General features: G+C 39.2%; 2 protein-coding genes and 1 pseudogene across 2 annotated transcripts; all 3 read right to left on the bottom strand.

Annotated features, from left to right (window-relative positions):
• The window catches only part of LOC136026599 (putative ankyrin repeat protein RF_0381), a 34,587-nt pseudogene that overhangs the window by 6,764 nt on the left and 12,541 nt on the right, over positions 1-15,282 (bottom strand).
• LOC136025792 (uncharacterized) lies at positions 9,681-12,594 on the bottom strand. Its single transcript, XM_065701782.1, has 2 exons — positions 11,644-12,594; positions 9,681-9,812 (listed from the first exon to the last, which is right to left on the bottom strand). The coding sequence occupies exons 1-2, from the start codon at positions 12,592-12,594 to the stop codon at positions 9,681-9,683; spliced, it is 1,083 nt and encodes a 360-aa protein (XP_065557854.1).
• Positions 12,636-13,055, bottom strand: LOC136025793 (uncharacterized). The gene has a single exon (XM_065701784.1). The coding sequence runs from the start codon at positions 13,053-13,055 to the stop codon at positions 12,636-12,638; it is 420 nt and encodes a 139-aa protein (XP_065557856.1).

Below are 15,282 nucleotides of genomic sequence, written 5' to 3' on the forward strand. Positions count from 1 at the left end.
AGCCCAAAAGTCGATTATTACTTACAAGCCCCCTACATGTATTACCAGTGGAACCAAATTGGTTTAACCATCAAATACACCGGAAACAAATAATAGGTACACTAACTAGCAAAAGAGGCAAACCCCTCATTGCCGAAGATGATTATGAGCTAATAGTCGTTTCTCGCCCAAAGTGAACCGATTCTTACTTATAAGTCCCTCTCCAATGATAGGCATCAAGTTCACCGGAAACAAATAAATGAGTACACAAACTAGCATAGTTGCAAACCCCTCATCGCTGAAGTTGACTGTAGCCTAACAGTAGATTATTACTTACAAGTCCCCTACATGTCTTACCACTGGAACCAAATTGTGTTTACCAACAAGTACACTGGAAACAAATAATAGATACACCAACTAGCAAAAGTTGCTAACCCGTCATTGCTGAAGGTGATTATTACCTAACAGCCGACTGTTGCTTAAAAGTCCTATATATGTCTCACAATTTTTATCGGCCTAGATTCCGTTTCAGTGTGTACCTTACTAGTGAAGTTGTCAACCCCTTCAAACTTTCAAATGGGTATACCTCATTAAGGAATTTTTGTACCAAAAAATGGATGTCATATACTTTGATCAGCTCATCAAGAGCTATCAATTGCTGTCGAAAAAAAATTCTGTCTGTTAGTTCAAAAGTTGATTTTTTTGCCGTAGGCCAACTTTCTAACATCACCACTTAGAAAGGAGCAAAGGCAATTTCTTTAGTAATGAGAGAACTTTTAAAGTTTATTAGGCACATCTGATACTATTTTTCTACCACAATCCCAAGTCCGAAAAACCGAATGATAAACTCAGCTGAAATCACGAACAGAAATGGGTAGAAACAATAGATGGCAGCGCTTTTGGACCCGTGGGAAGAGGCCACATTTTTGCTTCTGTAAATTTTTCAATTTATCACTCAAAGAAGATATATTGGCTGTGGGGCCGGCTAACTTCCGAATATATTTAACACTTATAGATTTTAGTCCATCTTCAATTTGAAAGTGGTGCCTGTCTGCTGGCCTGCTAGAATTGAGCTTTCCACTCGAAAGCAGAAACATGCTTTGATGAAACGAAAGCTTGGCTGCACAACTTCAGATACTCCTCTCTGACATAGGCTATATAACTCCACTTCACTTCACACACCATAGGCTCTGGCTTGCGGACAAGCAAAAACCATCCTTTTTGGCCCCAGGCAAGAGTTCTGCACAGTTTTCCAAAATGTAATGTCATATTCATCAATCCGGCCTGAGGTCCACACTTTCCGTAAAAACTGCAGAGGTTAGACCGTTACCAGTTTCCGGGAATAAGCTGAGATCGGCGGCATAGGAAAAAAAACGGGACAAAACCAAAGTGTTGCTCTCGCAACACAATAAGGCATAATATGAACTCTGGAAATCAGGATATTTCTTTCTATACAACAGAGAATTTCAAGTTATGAATCAAAGCTAGTCTATAGTCATAATACTTTCAAGATGGCTATATTTCTACAAACTAATCATGAAGTGTCCTTCTCAGAACCAAAACGTGAGTCAATCAAACTGAGCCATTGGGCAGAAGTGATGCCAAATCAAACAAAAAATAAGCAACTTATTTTAAATTATTTTATTTGTAAAGTATTGAATACAAATTCACCATGTGGCTTTAGTATTAGCGTTAAGTATGATCTTATCTTTATTAAAAATCACCCCTTCACCTTGATATAGGAAAGTCCTATTGAATAAATACTAATACATATTGATTGCAAACCTATTGAATAAGCCCTGAATTTTACCATTCCTCCTTATCTGCTGCAATGAGGCTAAGAAACATAAATCAAATTTTTCAAGTCATCATTGCTTAGATAGCCCAACACTTTTTCAGCACATCCATATGGTAACTGAGCAAAGTTATTAAAGAGAGAGTTAAGACTTCTATTGGCTGGTTCAAGCAACTAATTACTTTCCATACCCTTTCTAAAATGACTTTTAGTATGCTAGTATATAGCATATAGCTCTGCTACATAGTTGGCTATTTTTGAAAACTGTAATATATTTTCATTCCTCATGTATTCTGCTTTTCACAATTTTCTCCCTTTTCATGCTTCACGGTTAGATTATTCACAAATAAACTAGTTTAATTTAATTAATCAAAAGTTAATTTAATTTAATGAAAGTTTAATTAATAAACGGTCAAAGCTACTTTAGTTAGTAGCAGCGGCGTTCGAAAGTATAGAGAATTTTTCCAGATCTCTTTTAATTATATCAGATGCTAGAAAATCTAGAAAACCTAAAAAAAGGAGACAAAATAGTCTTCATATATATCAGCCTTGTGTTTAAAATAAGATGTAAATATGACAAGATTTATTTGATAACAGACAATATTCGCTTTGAGCGTAGCGCTCCATTGGTCATGTTAAGGTATTTCTAACTATTTTATGTGTTGAATGACTAATATTATATCATAACTATATTAATCTCCATGCTTAAAGCAATTAAATAAAAAAAAACAAGTTTTTTTAACTGAAAGTAAGGAGCAAAATTAAAACTTAAAACGAACAGAAATTACTTCGTATATGAAAGGTGCTGCTTCCTCACCAACATCCCGCTCTTGACGCTAAAGTTTGACTCTTTCTCTCAACTCTTCTTTTTAAAACAGTAAAAAACTTTAGCGTAAAGAGCGGGATGTTGGTGAGGAAGCAGCCCCTTTCATATACGAAGTAATTTCTGTTCGTTTTAAGTTTTAATTTTGCTCCTTACTTTCAGTTAAAAAAACTTGTTTTTTTTTATTTAATTTCTGAACGTTTTTCAATCAATGCATGTTTTGATTTTGGCTCTCCGCAGAGGAATAATTTAGCATAACGAAAATATACTCTACGAACATATAGTTTCTGAGGTTCACTAAAAAACTGCCAAACCGGACAAAGAGAAAGGAGATGAGGTACAACTAGGCTATTATAAACTTTCGCAAGATTTAATTTATCAATGTGTTTAATATTAGATACTTTTTTGCTAAATGACTTTCTCATAATTTTGATTGAATGATTTTGAGAAAAAAGAGCGGGGGAGGAAGCCTAGTTGCCCTTCGATTTTTTGGTTAATTAAGATAAAGGCAACTAGAACTTTTAATTTTTTACGAATCTTTTTTTAGTAAAAGATATACGTAACTTATAAATTAGCTTACGTAAAGAAGTTTTGTATTCTCATGTTTTTATTACATATATGAGGAGGTTCGCCCCCTCGTCAGTACCTCGCTCTTTACACTAAAGCTTAGATTTTGTCCCAATTCATTAAGAATGACCCCTGAATCACCAAAGCCGTAAAATAAATAGTTGAAATTACTAAAAATACTTTAGCGTAAAGATCGGGGTATTGGGAGGAGGTGAGCTCCTCATATGGGTAATAATTTCCGTTCGTTTTAAGTTTTAATGCTGCTCTTTACTTCCAGCTGAAAAAAAACTTTTTCATATTTCTTTTTCATTGTTTTTTTTAATAATGCTAGTAAATCCTGCGCTCCCTTCATGGAAATTTTCTTCTACCATGACAAATTCCTCGATGGAAAGCTCCCCCAGCCTATCCCCCTATTCTCAACCCCTCCCCCCAACCAAAAAATCCTAATGAAAACGCCTACACACTTCCCAATAACCATTACTATATGTAAGCACTGGTCAAATTTTGTAATTTGTAGCCCCTCCCCCAGGGACTTTGGGGGAGTAAGTCATCCCAAAGACATAGTTTTTATGGTTTTTGACTATGCTGAACAAAATGGCTATCTCACAATTTTGATCCGTTGACTTTAGGAAAAACATGAGCGTGGGAGGGGGCCTAGATGCCCTCCAATTTTTTTGGTCACTTAAAAAGGGCACTAGAACTTTTCATTTCCGTTAGAATGAGCCCTCTTGCGACATTCTAGGACCACTTGGTCGATACGATGACCCCTGGAAAAAAAAAAATTTGTAGGTAGGAGCTTGAAACTTCTACAGTAGGGTTCTCTGAGACGCTGAATCTGATGGTGTCATTTTCGTTAAGATCCTACGACTTTTAGGGGGTGTTTCCCCCTATTTTCCTAAATAAGGCAAATTTTCTCAGGCTCGTAACTTTTGATGGATAAGACTAAACTTGATGAAACTTATATATTTAAAATCAGCATTAAAATGCGAGTCTTTTGATGTAGCTATTGATATCAAAATTCAATTTTTTAGAGTTTTGGTTACTATTGAGCCGGATCGCTCCTTACTACAGTTCGTTACCACGAACTGTTTGATAAATAAAATAAACAAGTTTTTCTTCAGTTCAATGTATTCACAATGCACTGAATGCTTCACAAGTAGATTATTCCTTTCTAAAATGACTTTTTAGTATGCTAGCATATAGCAAAAACTCTACTTCATATTTGGCTGTTTTTGAAAACTGTGATATATTTTCATTCCTCATGTATTCTGTTAATGAGCTTTCTCCTTTTAGTAAAATATCATAAATTTTATATTGGAATTGATTTTTCTTCCTCTTCATGCTTCATAGTTCTCTCACATATTGATCCAGTAAATCCCTTTCATCGTCATTGTTAAAATCAATACTGCACCCTCTAAAACGTTTCGATCGTTCATTTTCTTGCCATACATATAGATTTGCCGTTGGACGTGGAGGTCATTCTTTATACGCCAATTTTCATGGGAACTAATTCAGGACGAGCGCCATTAACTCCTTATACATTCTTATTCCTCAAATACATTCTCCATATGCTCCATATCCTCAAATACATTCTCAGTACATCATTAAATCTATACCTCAACCAGTGGCGTAATTCCTTAAAAATCCTGGGGAGGGGGCATATTTGGGGGTCTTGGGGAAAAACTGAGGTATGGAAGAGGCAGTTTCCAGCTCTTACTAATAGCAAATTACATCCCTGATCCCAACACCTTGTCACTTCGGAAGAATTGTAGTCACATGGTTCAAGAAGTTTTTTCTCCTGAAAGTAAGGAGCGACATCAAAACTTAGAACGAACAGAAATCATTCCGTATATAAAAGGGAAAGTCCCCTCTTCAATGACTCGCTCTTTAGGCTAGAGTTTTTTATTATTTTAAAAAACAGAGCTGTGAAAAAGAGTCAAACTTTATCAACTATGATGAACAAAATGGCTATCTCAAAATTTTGATCGGATGATTCTGGGAAAAAACATGGCAGGGGGAGGTGGCCTAATTATCCTGTGATTTTTGTGGTCACTTAAAAGGACATTAGAACTTTTAACTTCCGTTCGAGTGAGCCCTCTTCTGATATTTTAGGACCATTGGGTTGATACGATCACTCCTGGGGAAAGCAACCATACAAACAAAAACAAACAAATAAATAAACATCCGTAATCTTACTTCTTGCAAAAAAAAAAACAAATTCCACATTTTTGCAGATAAGAGCTTGAAACCTATACATTCCAAACTCGAAGCCAGAATTTAGCTTTGTTTTTCAGTCTTTAAATTGAGATCTGCTGACCAGACTGATTTTTGAGTACCAATACGGATACTTTCTAACGGAAAAGCTCTACATTCAGCTTCTTTCAAACAAAATACTATTTCTTTATAATACAAATTTAACTCAGAAACTCTTGTCAGATCCGACATATTTAAGCTGCAATAAATGATAAGGTACACGTATAAGGAAAAGAAGGGATGTAAGCATGCCAGACCCCCAGATGGATGGCCACCGGTTACCCTGGCAGAGGTCATAAATAATATGTGCTTTGGACTTCAATGTACAAAATGAAGGCTAGCTTAAGTCAAACAAGAGCTAAGAGCTCATATGGCACTTGTGACGAGGTCGGAAGAACCAAGAGCTCATATGTATGAGCTCTTGGAAAATTCTAAGAATCGATAAATCGATTTAAAAGGAAAATAAGAGGCTTAATGGCGGTTGGGATTTAAAATAATAACTCTGAGACACGAGGTTCTTCTAAATGTCAAAACTCATTAAGATCCCATCACCCACACGTAAGTTAAAAAATACCTAATTTTTTCTAATTTTTCTTCTGAATTCAGGCCCCCAGATGGTCGAATCGGAGAAAACGACTTTATCAAGTAAATTTGTGCATGTCCGTGACACGCCTACCAATTTTCATCGTCCTAGCACGTCCAGAAGCACCGAACTCGCCAAAGCACTGGACCCCCCCCCCTCTAACTCCCCTAAAGAGAGAGGATCCATTCCAGTTACGTCAATCATGTATCTACGACATTTGATTTTTCTACCCACCAAGTTTCATCCCGATCTCTCCACTCTAAGTGTTTTCCAAGATTTCAGGTTTCCCCCTACAAGTCCCCTCAATGTCACCAGACCTGGTCGGGATTTAAAATAAGAGCTCATAGACTTGAGTTCCTTCTAAATATCAAATTTCATTAAGATCCGGTCACCCATTCGTAAGTTAAAAATGCCTCAATTTTTTTCTAATTTTTCCAAATTAACAACCCCCCCCCCATATCCCCCAAAGAGAGCGGATTCGTTCCGTTTATGCCAATCACGTATCTAGAACTTGTGCTTATTCTTCCCACCAAGTTTCATCCCGATTTCTCCACTCAAAGCATTTTCCAAAATTTACCGTTTCCCCCTCCAACTCCCCCAATATCACCGGATACGATCGGGATTTAAGATAAGAAATCTGAGACACGAGGTCCTTCTAAATATCAAATTTGATTAAGATCTGATCACCCATTCATGAGTTAAAAATGCCTCATTTTTTCAATTTTTCCTCTCCCTCCAGCCCCGCAGATGGTCAAATCAGGGGAACAACTGCTATCAAGTCAGTTTGTGCAAGTCCCTGGTCGCCTATCAATCTTCACCGTTCTAGCACGTCCAGAAGCACCAAACTCGCCAAAGCACTGGAAATCCCCCCCCCCCCCCAAAGAGAGCGGATCCGTTCCAATTATGAAAATCACTTATCTAGAACTTGTGCTTATTATTTCCATCAAGTTTTATCCTGATCTCTCAACTCTAAGTGTTTTCTAAGATTTCCGGTTTCCAAGATTTCTGTTTCCCCCCTCCAACCCCCTACGTCCCCGAATCCGATACGAATTCAAAAAGGAGCATCTGTGACATAAGATTATTATATATCAAGTTTCATTAAGATCCAATCACTCCTTTGTAAGTTAAAAATACCTCATTTTTTCTAACTTTCAGAATCACCCCCCCCCCAACTCCCCAAACAGAGCAGATCCGTTCCAGTTATGTCAATCACGTATCTAGGACTTGTGCTTATTTTTCCCACCAAGTTTCATCCCGATCCCTCCTCTCTAAGCGTTTTCCAAGATTTTAGGTTTCCCCCTCCAACTCCCCCCAATGTCACCGAATCCGGACAGGACTTAAAATAAGAGCTTTGAGACACGGTATCCTTCTAAATGTCAAATTAGAAATATCCCATTTTTTCGAATTGGGGAAACGACTATTTCTAATTTAATTTGGTCTGGTCCCCGATACACCTACCAAATTTTATTGTCCTAGCTTATCTGGAAGTGCCTAAACTAGAAAAAACCAGGACATAAACCAACAGACCAACAGACTGACAAAATTTGCGATTGCTATATGTAACTTGGTAAATATGCTGCCATAAAAATGCTCTTGCAAACAAACTAGATCGTACTGGCTACATAATTACATAAAAAAAACTAGTTTTTTTTTAACTGAAAGTAAGGAGCGACATTAAAACTTAAAACGAACAGAAATTATATGAAATGGCTCCGTATATGAAATGGCTTGTCCCCTCCGCAATCCCTCGCTCTTTACGCTAAAGCTTTTAATTGTTTTAAAAAGCAGAATTGTGGCAAAGAGTCAAACTTTAGCGTAAAGAGCGAGGGATTGCGGAGGGGACAACCCATTTCATATACGGAGTAATTTCTGTTCGTTTTAAGTTTTAATGTCGCTCCTTACTTTTAGTTAAAAAAACTAGTTTTTTTATGTAATTTCTGAACGTTTTTGAATTAATGCATGTTTGATTTTGGCTATCCACACATAAATTATTAAAATAAAATTTGCATATTAATTCCTTTTTTGGCTAAATGGCTTTCTCTTAGTTTTGATCAGACGATTTTGAGAAATATGGGATGGGGAAGGAGGCCTAGTTGCCATGCAATTTTTCGGTTACATAAAAAGGCAACTATAAATTTTAATGTTTAACGAATTTTTTTATTAGTAAAAAATATAAGTAACTTAAGAATTAACTTACGTAACAAACTTTTATATTCTATATTTTTATTATGTATATGAGGGGGTTTGTACCCTCGTTAATACCTCGTTCTTTACACTAAATCGTAAGTTTTGTCCCAAATCTTTAAGAATGACCCCTGAATCAGAAAGGCCGTAGAATAAATAGAAAACGACTGTACACTTCCCAATAACCATTATTATATGTAGACACTGGTCGAAGTTTGTAACTTGCAGCTCCTCCCCCAGGGACTGTGGGGGAGTAAGTCATTCCCAAAGACATAGTTCTTATGGTTTTTGACTATGCGGAACAAAATGTTTGATCTGGTGAAAATGTTTGATTTGTAAAGGCAACAGATCAAAATTTTGATCTGTTGACTTTAGAGAAAAAATGAGCGTGGGAGGGGGCCTAGATGCCCTCCAATTTTTTGGGTCACTTAAAAGGGGCACTAGAACTTTTCATTTCCGTTCGAATGAGCCCTCTTGCGACATTCTAGGACCAGTTGGTCGATATGATGACCCCTGGGGAAAAAAACAAAAAAAAACAAACAAACAAATAAACACGCACCCGTGATTTGTCTTCTGGCAAAAAATACGAAATTCCACATTTTTATAGATAGGAGCTTGAAAACTTTGCTATAGGGTTCTCTGATATGCCGAATGCGAAGATGTGATTTTCGTTCAGATTCTGTGACTTTTAAGGGGTGTTTCCCCTATTTTCTAAAATAAGGCAAATATTTCAGGCTCGTAACTTTTGATGACAAAGACTAAATTTGATGAAACTTATATATTTAAAATCACCATGAAAATCTGATTCTTTTGATGTATATTTTATCATCAAAATTCCGTTTTTTAGAGTTTCGTTTACTATTGAGCCGGGTCGCTCCTTACTACAGTTTGTTACAGTTTGTTCCATTAATATTGTAAGATATCACAGAAAACTGAAAAGTCATTGATGTGGATTAGGGTCCTTTTTCGTCTCTCTTGCATAACAGGAGACACTAAGCTGTAAGATGGGTGATTCTTATCGCAGGTAGCACTTCTAGGGGGGGGGCAATGCATGGTTTATCTTTTGTAGAAATGTGTACTCCAGCACAACGGGCACATTTGGGAGTATCAACCGGACAAGCATGTTGAAAGTGGCGGGGGGAGCGACATTTAAAACAGCATTTTGCCAGTTCTTTGTGTTGGTAGACCTGAAAGAATTCGTAGCCAAGCTTTGCTCCTTCCTTTAAAAAAAAATTAGTGAGAATAAGATTCTTCGAACCCGAGTTTTATGGACACAGATGAGCCAAGTCTTCCATTTTTATGCCATTTTGAATAGAGAGTATACCAGGGTTCACTTCGGTTGATACACCTTGCATTATTCCAAAAAACGCTTAGAAAACACTTTAGTGGCAGTACCAGTCATTTTTTTTATGCAGAAAAGCACAAAAATCCTCACCAGCTGATTTCTCAATGTTTATATACTTTTTGTCTTTTAGTATCAATAACTGTATTCTGTTTCAGAGATCAGAAAGGTCAGTGGGTATATTTGAAACAACTATGGTTGCATGGGTATCAGCAGTTGAAACAGGCAGGGGGAGTTTTGAATACTGAAGCTGGTAGTTATCAAGGGCTGAAGACATACCAACAACCTGGTGCAGATGGTTAATTTTGACAAATAGCAAAGAATAAGCAGTTGCTGGAAGGCATGGTATTTTTATGGGAAGCTTTAATCAAAAAAGTTGGCACAGAGTCGCCACTCCTATCTCTATCCTAACTCCTATTAGGATTGAAATAATGTCAAAAAGTGGCTTGAAATAGCATTAGGACCCTTTCTCACCGGGGAGTCCTCATTGGGGGTAGATATCTCCCAAAGTTGAGTTTTGCATCCTTCACTTCATTTATATTAGCAAATTAAATAAAAAAAACTGTTTTTTTTAGCTGAAAGTAAGGACTTACTTTGACTTAAGTCTCCTGCCGGGCACTGCTCGGCGTAGAGAGTGACGTCTGCCTCCTCCACCCACTTCGGTCCATGGCGAGTATTTGCTCTTCGCCCTGTCTGATGTTTGCCATCGCCAAGAACTCGGACAGGCTGTCGGACCAACGTTTCTTCGGTCGGCCTCGAGGTCGCTTCCAACCAACTTTGATAGGGTCGAAGTCATAGATCATCTTTGCGGGTAGATGTGGTGGCATTCGAAGCAGATGCCCGAACCATCGTAAGGTTCGCTCGGCTGCTTGAGTCGAAAACCAAGACTGCTTTATGAGCTGCAGAAGCTTTTCATTGCTGACGAAGTCAGACCATCGTAGGCCCTCAATCCTCCTCAGGCTCTTTGCATGAAATACGTCTATTCTCTTGAGGGTTGCAGCTGATGCTTGCCATGTCTCAGCTCCGTAAAGCATCACAGAACCGACTAGAGCGTTGAAGATCCGCAGTTTCGTTGTGCGACTGATATTTGGTTTTCGCCAGAGGGGACGATTCAGTCTACCCATGACAGAAGACACTTTAGATAATCTTGCCTGCAGCTCGGGGAGAAGTGAGCCATTTGAAGAAATTACGGAGCCCAGGTAGGTGAAGTCTTTAACAACCTCGATGCTAGTGGTGCTGTCCAGGCTAACTGGAGAGTTAACAGCAGGAGAAGACGGGTCTATGGCCATAATTTTAGTTTTGTTCCAGTTTATATGCAGTCCTACTTTGGCAGCCTCTTCTCGCAGAATTCGGAGCGCTTCCAGCAGCTACTCCATGGAGTCCGCCAGAATGGCCAAGTCATCGGCAAAATCGACATCTGTGATGGTATGATCTCCAAATTTGAGCCCAAAGCTGAGACATGAAGTGGTTTTTGTCATAACGTAATCTATGATGACATTGAAGAGCTCTGGGGCCACTGCACATCCTTGGCGCACCCCGGTCGTGATTTGAAAGAACGGGCTGCGCCGACCATTTACTTGTACACAGCTCTCCGTCCCATGGTGCAGCGCGTTGAGAAGTCTGCAATATTTCTCGGGTAGGCCAGTGAACTCTAGGATCCGCCAAAGAGCTTTTCGGTCGACTGAGTCAAATGCAGCACGGAAGTCAACGAAGGCAATAAATGCTTTCTGTCGGAACTCTGTGGTCTTCACTACTATTTGTCGAATCGTGGAAATCTGCTCGATGGTTGAACGATCCGACATAAAACCAGCTTGCTCCGGTCGCCGGATTTTTCGAATGATGCTCCGACATCGATCCAGCAGGACCATTGAAAACAGTTTGCCAGGGACTGACAGTAGGGTTATTCCCCGGTAGTTGGAGCAGTCGCTTCTCGAGCCTTTTCTCTTCCATAAGGGGATGATGACACCCTTCCGCCAATCCTCAGGAATTATCTCTGTTTGCCAGATTGTAGAGAACAGGGTGTGTAGAAACAGGAGCATTGCAAGACCTCCATATTTTAGCAGCTCTGAGTTTAAGCCACAGATACCCGCAGCTTTATTATTCTTGAGTCTTTTTACTGCATGTCCAATTTCTGAGGGGCTGAAAGGCTCATCTGGAGGAACATCTGTTCCAGGTCTTTGACTGCAAGGTTGGCTGGGACTATCATTAGGAGGCGCAGACGGACCAGTATTGTTGAGGAGCGAACAGAAGTGGTCCTTCCACCGCTCGCGACAAGAACCTTCGTCAGAGAGAAGTGCACCATCCCTGGACAGGACGGGACCCAAGGTGGGAGTTTTATTTTCAGTGAGGTCTCGGAGATGCTTGAATAGGCTGCCCATGTCTTTCTTTTTTGCAGCTAGCTCAATTTCATCGGCTTTCCTTGCAACAAACTGGGTTCTATCCCGGTGGATGAGTCTGCTCCCCACTCCATTGAGCCTCCGATATGTGGTCATGTCCCCAAGAAGTCTTGCCTTCCGTCTTTGCTCTATGACTTGCAGTGTTTCATTAGTTAGCCACGATTTCTTTGGATAACTCCTCTTGCCAAGCAATAGTTGTGCTGCTTCACTGGTCTGCAATTTAAAATGCTTCCAGAGATCTTCGCTGCTATTAAGTGAGCCAAGGGCCTCGAAGCGATTCGATATCTCGATACTGTACTTCTGGCGAGTATCTGGTTCCTTTAGTTTCCCAATATCTGCAGCGACGGGTTTTCTTTTCGATCGTTGTGCATGGAGGCGAAGCCGAAGATCGGCGCACACAAGCCTATGGTCTGCGTTTCCAAGCTCTGCTGATCTGTAAGTTCTGCAGTTCTTCACCAATGATCTCCAGCGTTTGGAAATAATGACGTAATCAATCATCTTCTTTGTACGACCGTCATTACTATACCACGTGTACTGATGAATAGTTTTGCGTTGGAAGTAGGTGTTTGCAATGTAAAGGTCGTGAGATCGGCACAGTTCAAGTAAGCGGAGCCCATTGTCGTTAAGTGGGTCGGGGGATACAGGACCAACTGTGCCACGCCAAAAACCCATATCATCGCGCACTGTCGCATTAAAGTCGCCAAGGAGAACAGTTATATCATGGGGGGTACTGTTGCAAGGCATCTGGACAAAGCAGAGTAGAAATCCTCCTTAGTTGCATCATCAGAATCGTTGGTCGGGCCATAGCATAAGATGACAGTCATCTTGCCATGCTTGTGTCCAAAGCGGGCCTTCATTAATCTGTCCGATACAGCTTCGTGTAAAAGTAAGGCCTTTCTTGTAAGGCTATTTAGTGCAAGGCCAACACCATTCCTTCTCGAGCTTCCTCCAGACCAGAGCAATGAGTCACTGTTACCTATTCGCTCTTCTCCGATTCTGGTAAGACGTGTTTCTGTAAGACCTGCAATTGACACTTTATTCTTGCGAAGTTCTTCAGAGAGTAGGTTCTTTGACGCAGGTTCATTCAAAGTCAAGACATTCCAGGTGGCTATTCGTAGCCCCCTTCGGTCCATAAGATTTAGTCTGTCAGTCTTTCTGACGTCGTCAGCATGTCTATTGACGCGCGATGGTCGAGATCTTAAAAGGGAATTAATTTTCGGGTGGAGGCTCGCTAGCCCAACCGACCCTAGGCCTGGAATCTGATTAGAGCTAGGTTAAACCTAGGTACTGAGATTCCCGGGGTGGGCTCCACCCGCCACATGAGGTTGCGGCCGTCCTGATCGGAGTGTTTAGTTAGGGGAGAAACCCCATATCCAGAGGCACGTGGTCAGCAGACAGAGTCTGCCTTACTTACTGAAAGTAAGGAGCGACATTAAAACTTAAAACGAACAGAAATTACTCCGTATATGAAATGGGTTGTCCCCTCCGCAATCCCTTGCTCTTTACGTTAAAGTTTTTAATTGTTTTAAAAAGTAGAATTGTGGCAAAGAGTCAAACTTTAGCGTAAAGAGCGAGGGATTGTGGAGGGGACAACCCATTTCATATACGGAGTAATTTCTGTTCGTTTTAAGTTTTAATGTCACTCCTTACTTTCAGCTAAAAAAATTTGTTTTTTTTTATTTAATTTCTGAACGTTTTTGAATTAATGCATGTTTGGTTTTGGCTCTCCGCATATAAATTATTAAAATGAAATTTGTATATTAATTCTTTTTTTGGCTAGATGGCTTTCTCTTAGTTTTGATCAGACGATTTTGAGAAACAAGGGGTGGAGAAGGAGGCCTAGTTGCCCTCCAATTTTTCGGTTACTTAAAAAGGCAACTAGAGCTTTTAATTTTTAACGAACGTTTTTATTAGTAAAAAATATTCGTAACTTAAAAATTAACTTACGTAACAAACTTTCATAATCTTATGTTTTTATTATGTATACGAGGGGGTTTGTACCCTCGTTAATACCTCGCTCTTTGCAGTAAATCGTAAGTTTTGTCCCAATTCTTTAAGAATGACCCCTGAATCAGAAAGGCCGTAGAATAAATAGTTGAAATTACTAAAAATACTTTAGCATAAAGAGCGAGGTATATATCTCCTCCTAAATACCTCGCTCTTTATGCTAAAGTATTTTTAGAACCCCTCATATACGTAATAATCTCTGTTCGTTTTAAGTTTAAATGCTACTCCTTCCTTTCATTTGAAAAAAGTTTTCATGTTTATTTTTCATTGTTTTCTTATAGTAATGCTAGAAAATCCTTCGCCCTTTTCATTGAATTTGTCTTCCCCCATGTCAGATTCCTTCAAGGAAAGATCCTCCAACATAGCCCCCTCCCCTCAGCCCCATCCCCAAACAAAATAAAATCCCCCTGAAAACGTCTGTACACTTCCCAATAACCATTACTATATGTAAACACTGGTCAAAGTTTGTAACTTGCAGCCCCTCCCCCAGGGATTGTGGGGGAGTAAGTCATCCCCAAAAAATAGTTATTATGGTTTTCGACTATGTTGAACAAAATGGCTATCTCAAAATTTTGATCCGTTGACTTTGGGAAAAAATGAGCGTGGGAGGGGGCCTAGATGCCCTCCAATTTATTTGGTCACTTAAAAATGGCACTAGAACTTTTCATTTCCATTAGAATAAGCCCTCTTGCGACATTCTACGACCACTTGGTCGACACGATGACCCCTGGGAAAAAGAAAAAAAACAAAAACAAATAAACACGCACCCGTGATTTGTCTTCTGGCAAAAAATACAAAATTCCACATTTTTGTAGATAGGAGCTTGAAACTTCTACAGTAGGGTTCTCTGATACGCTGAATCTGATGGTGTGATTTTCGTTAAGATTCTATGTTAATTCTATGCTCGTTAAGATTTTCGTTAACGGGGATAGGGGTTTAAGGGTTTAAGCCTTGTAACGGGGGTAGGGGTTTAAGTTTGACTCTTTCTCTCAATTCTTCTTTTTAAAACAGAAAAAAACTTTAGCACAAAGAGCGGGGCGTTGATGAGGAATCACCATATACGAAGTAATTTCTGTTCGTTTTAAGTTTTAATGTCGCTCCTTACTTTCAGTTGAAAAAACTTGTTTTTTTATTTAATTTCTGAACGTTTTTGAATCAATGCATGTTTTGATTTTGGCTCTCCGCAGAGGAATAATTAAAACGAAATGCGCAATTTTTTTTTTGCTAAATGGCTTTCTCATAATTTTGATCGAATGATTTTGAGAAAAAAAGAGCGAGGGAGGAAGCCTAGTTGCCCTCCGATTTTTTGGTTAATTAAAAAGGCAACTAGAACTTTTAATTTTTTACGAATCT

The sequence above is a fragment of the Artemia franciscana genome, chromosome 4 (genome assembly GCF_032884065.1).
Source record: "Artemia franciscana chromosome 4, ASM3288406v1, whole genome shotgun sequence".
In the NCBI taxonomy this organism is placed as follows: domain Eukaryota; kingdom Metazoa; phylum Arthropoda; class Branchiopoda; order Anostraca; family Artemiidae; genus Artemia; species Artemia franciscana.

Bases quoted from the DNA above. Each gene is read 5' to 3' on its own strand.
- LOC136025792 (XM_065701782.1), bottom strand. From the start codon at position 12,594: ATGGGTTTTTGGCGTGGCACAGTTGGTCCTGTATCCCCCGACCCACTT. The intron at 9,813-11,643 runs GTAAAAAGACTC...CATCTGCACCAG, and splicing joins CCTCAGAAATTGGACATGCA to GTTGTTGGTATGTCTTCAGC.
- LOC136025793 (XM_065701784.1), bottom strand. From the start codon at position 13,055: ATGGACCGAAGGGGGCTACGAATAGCCACCTGGAATGTCTTGACTTTG.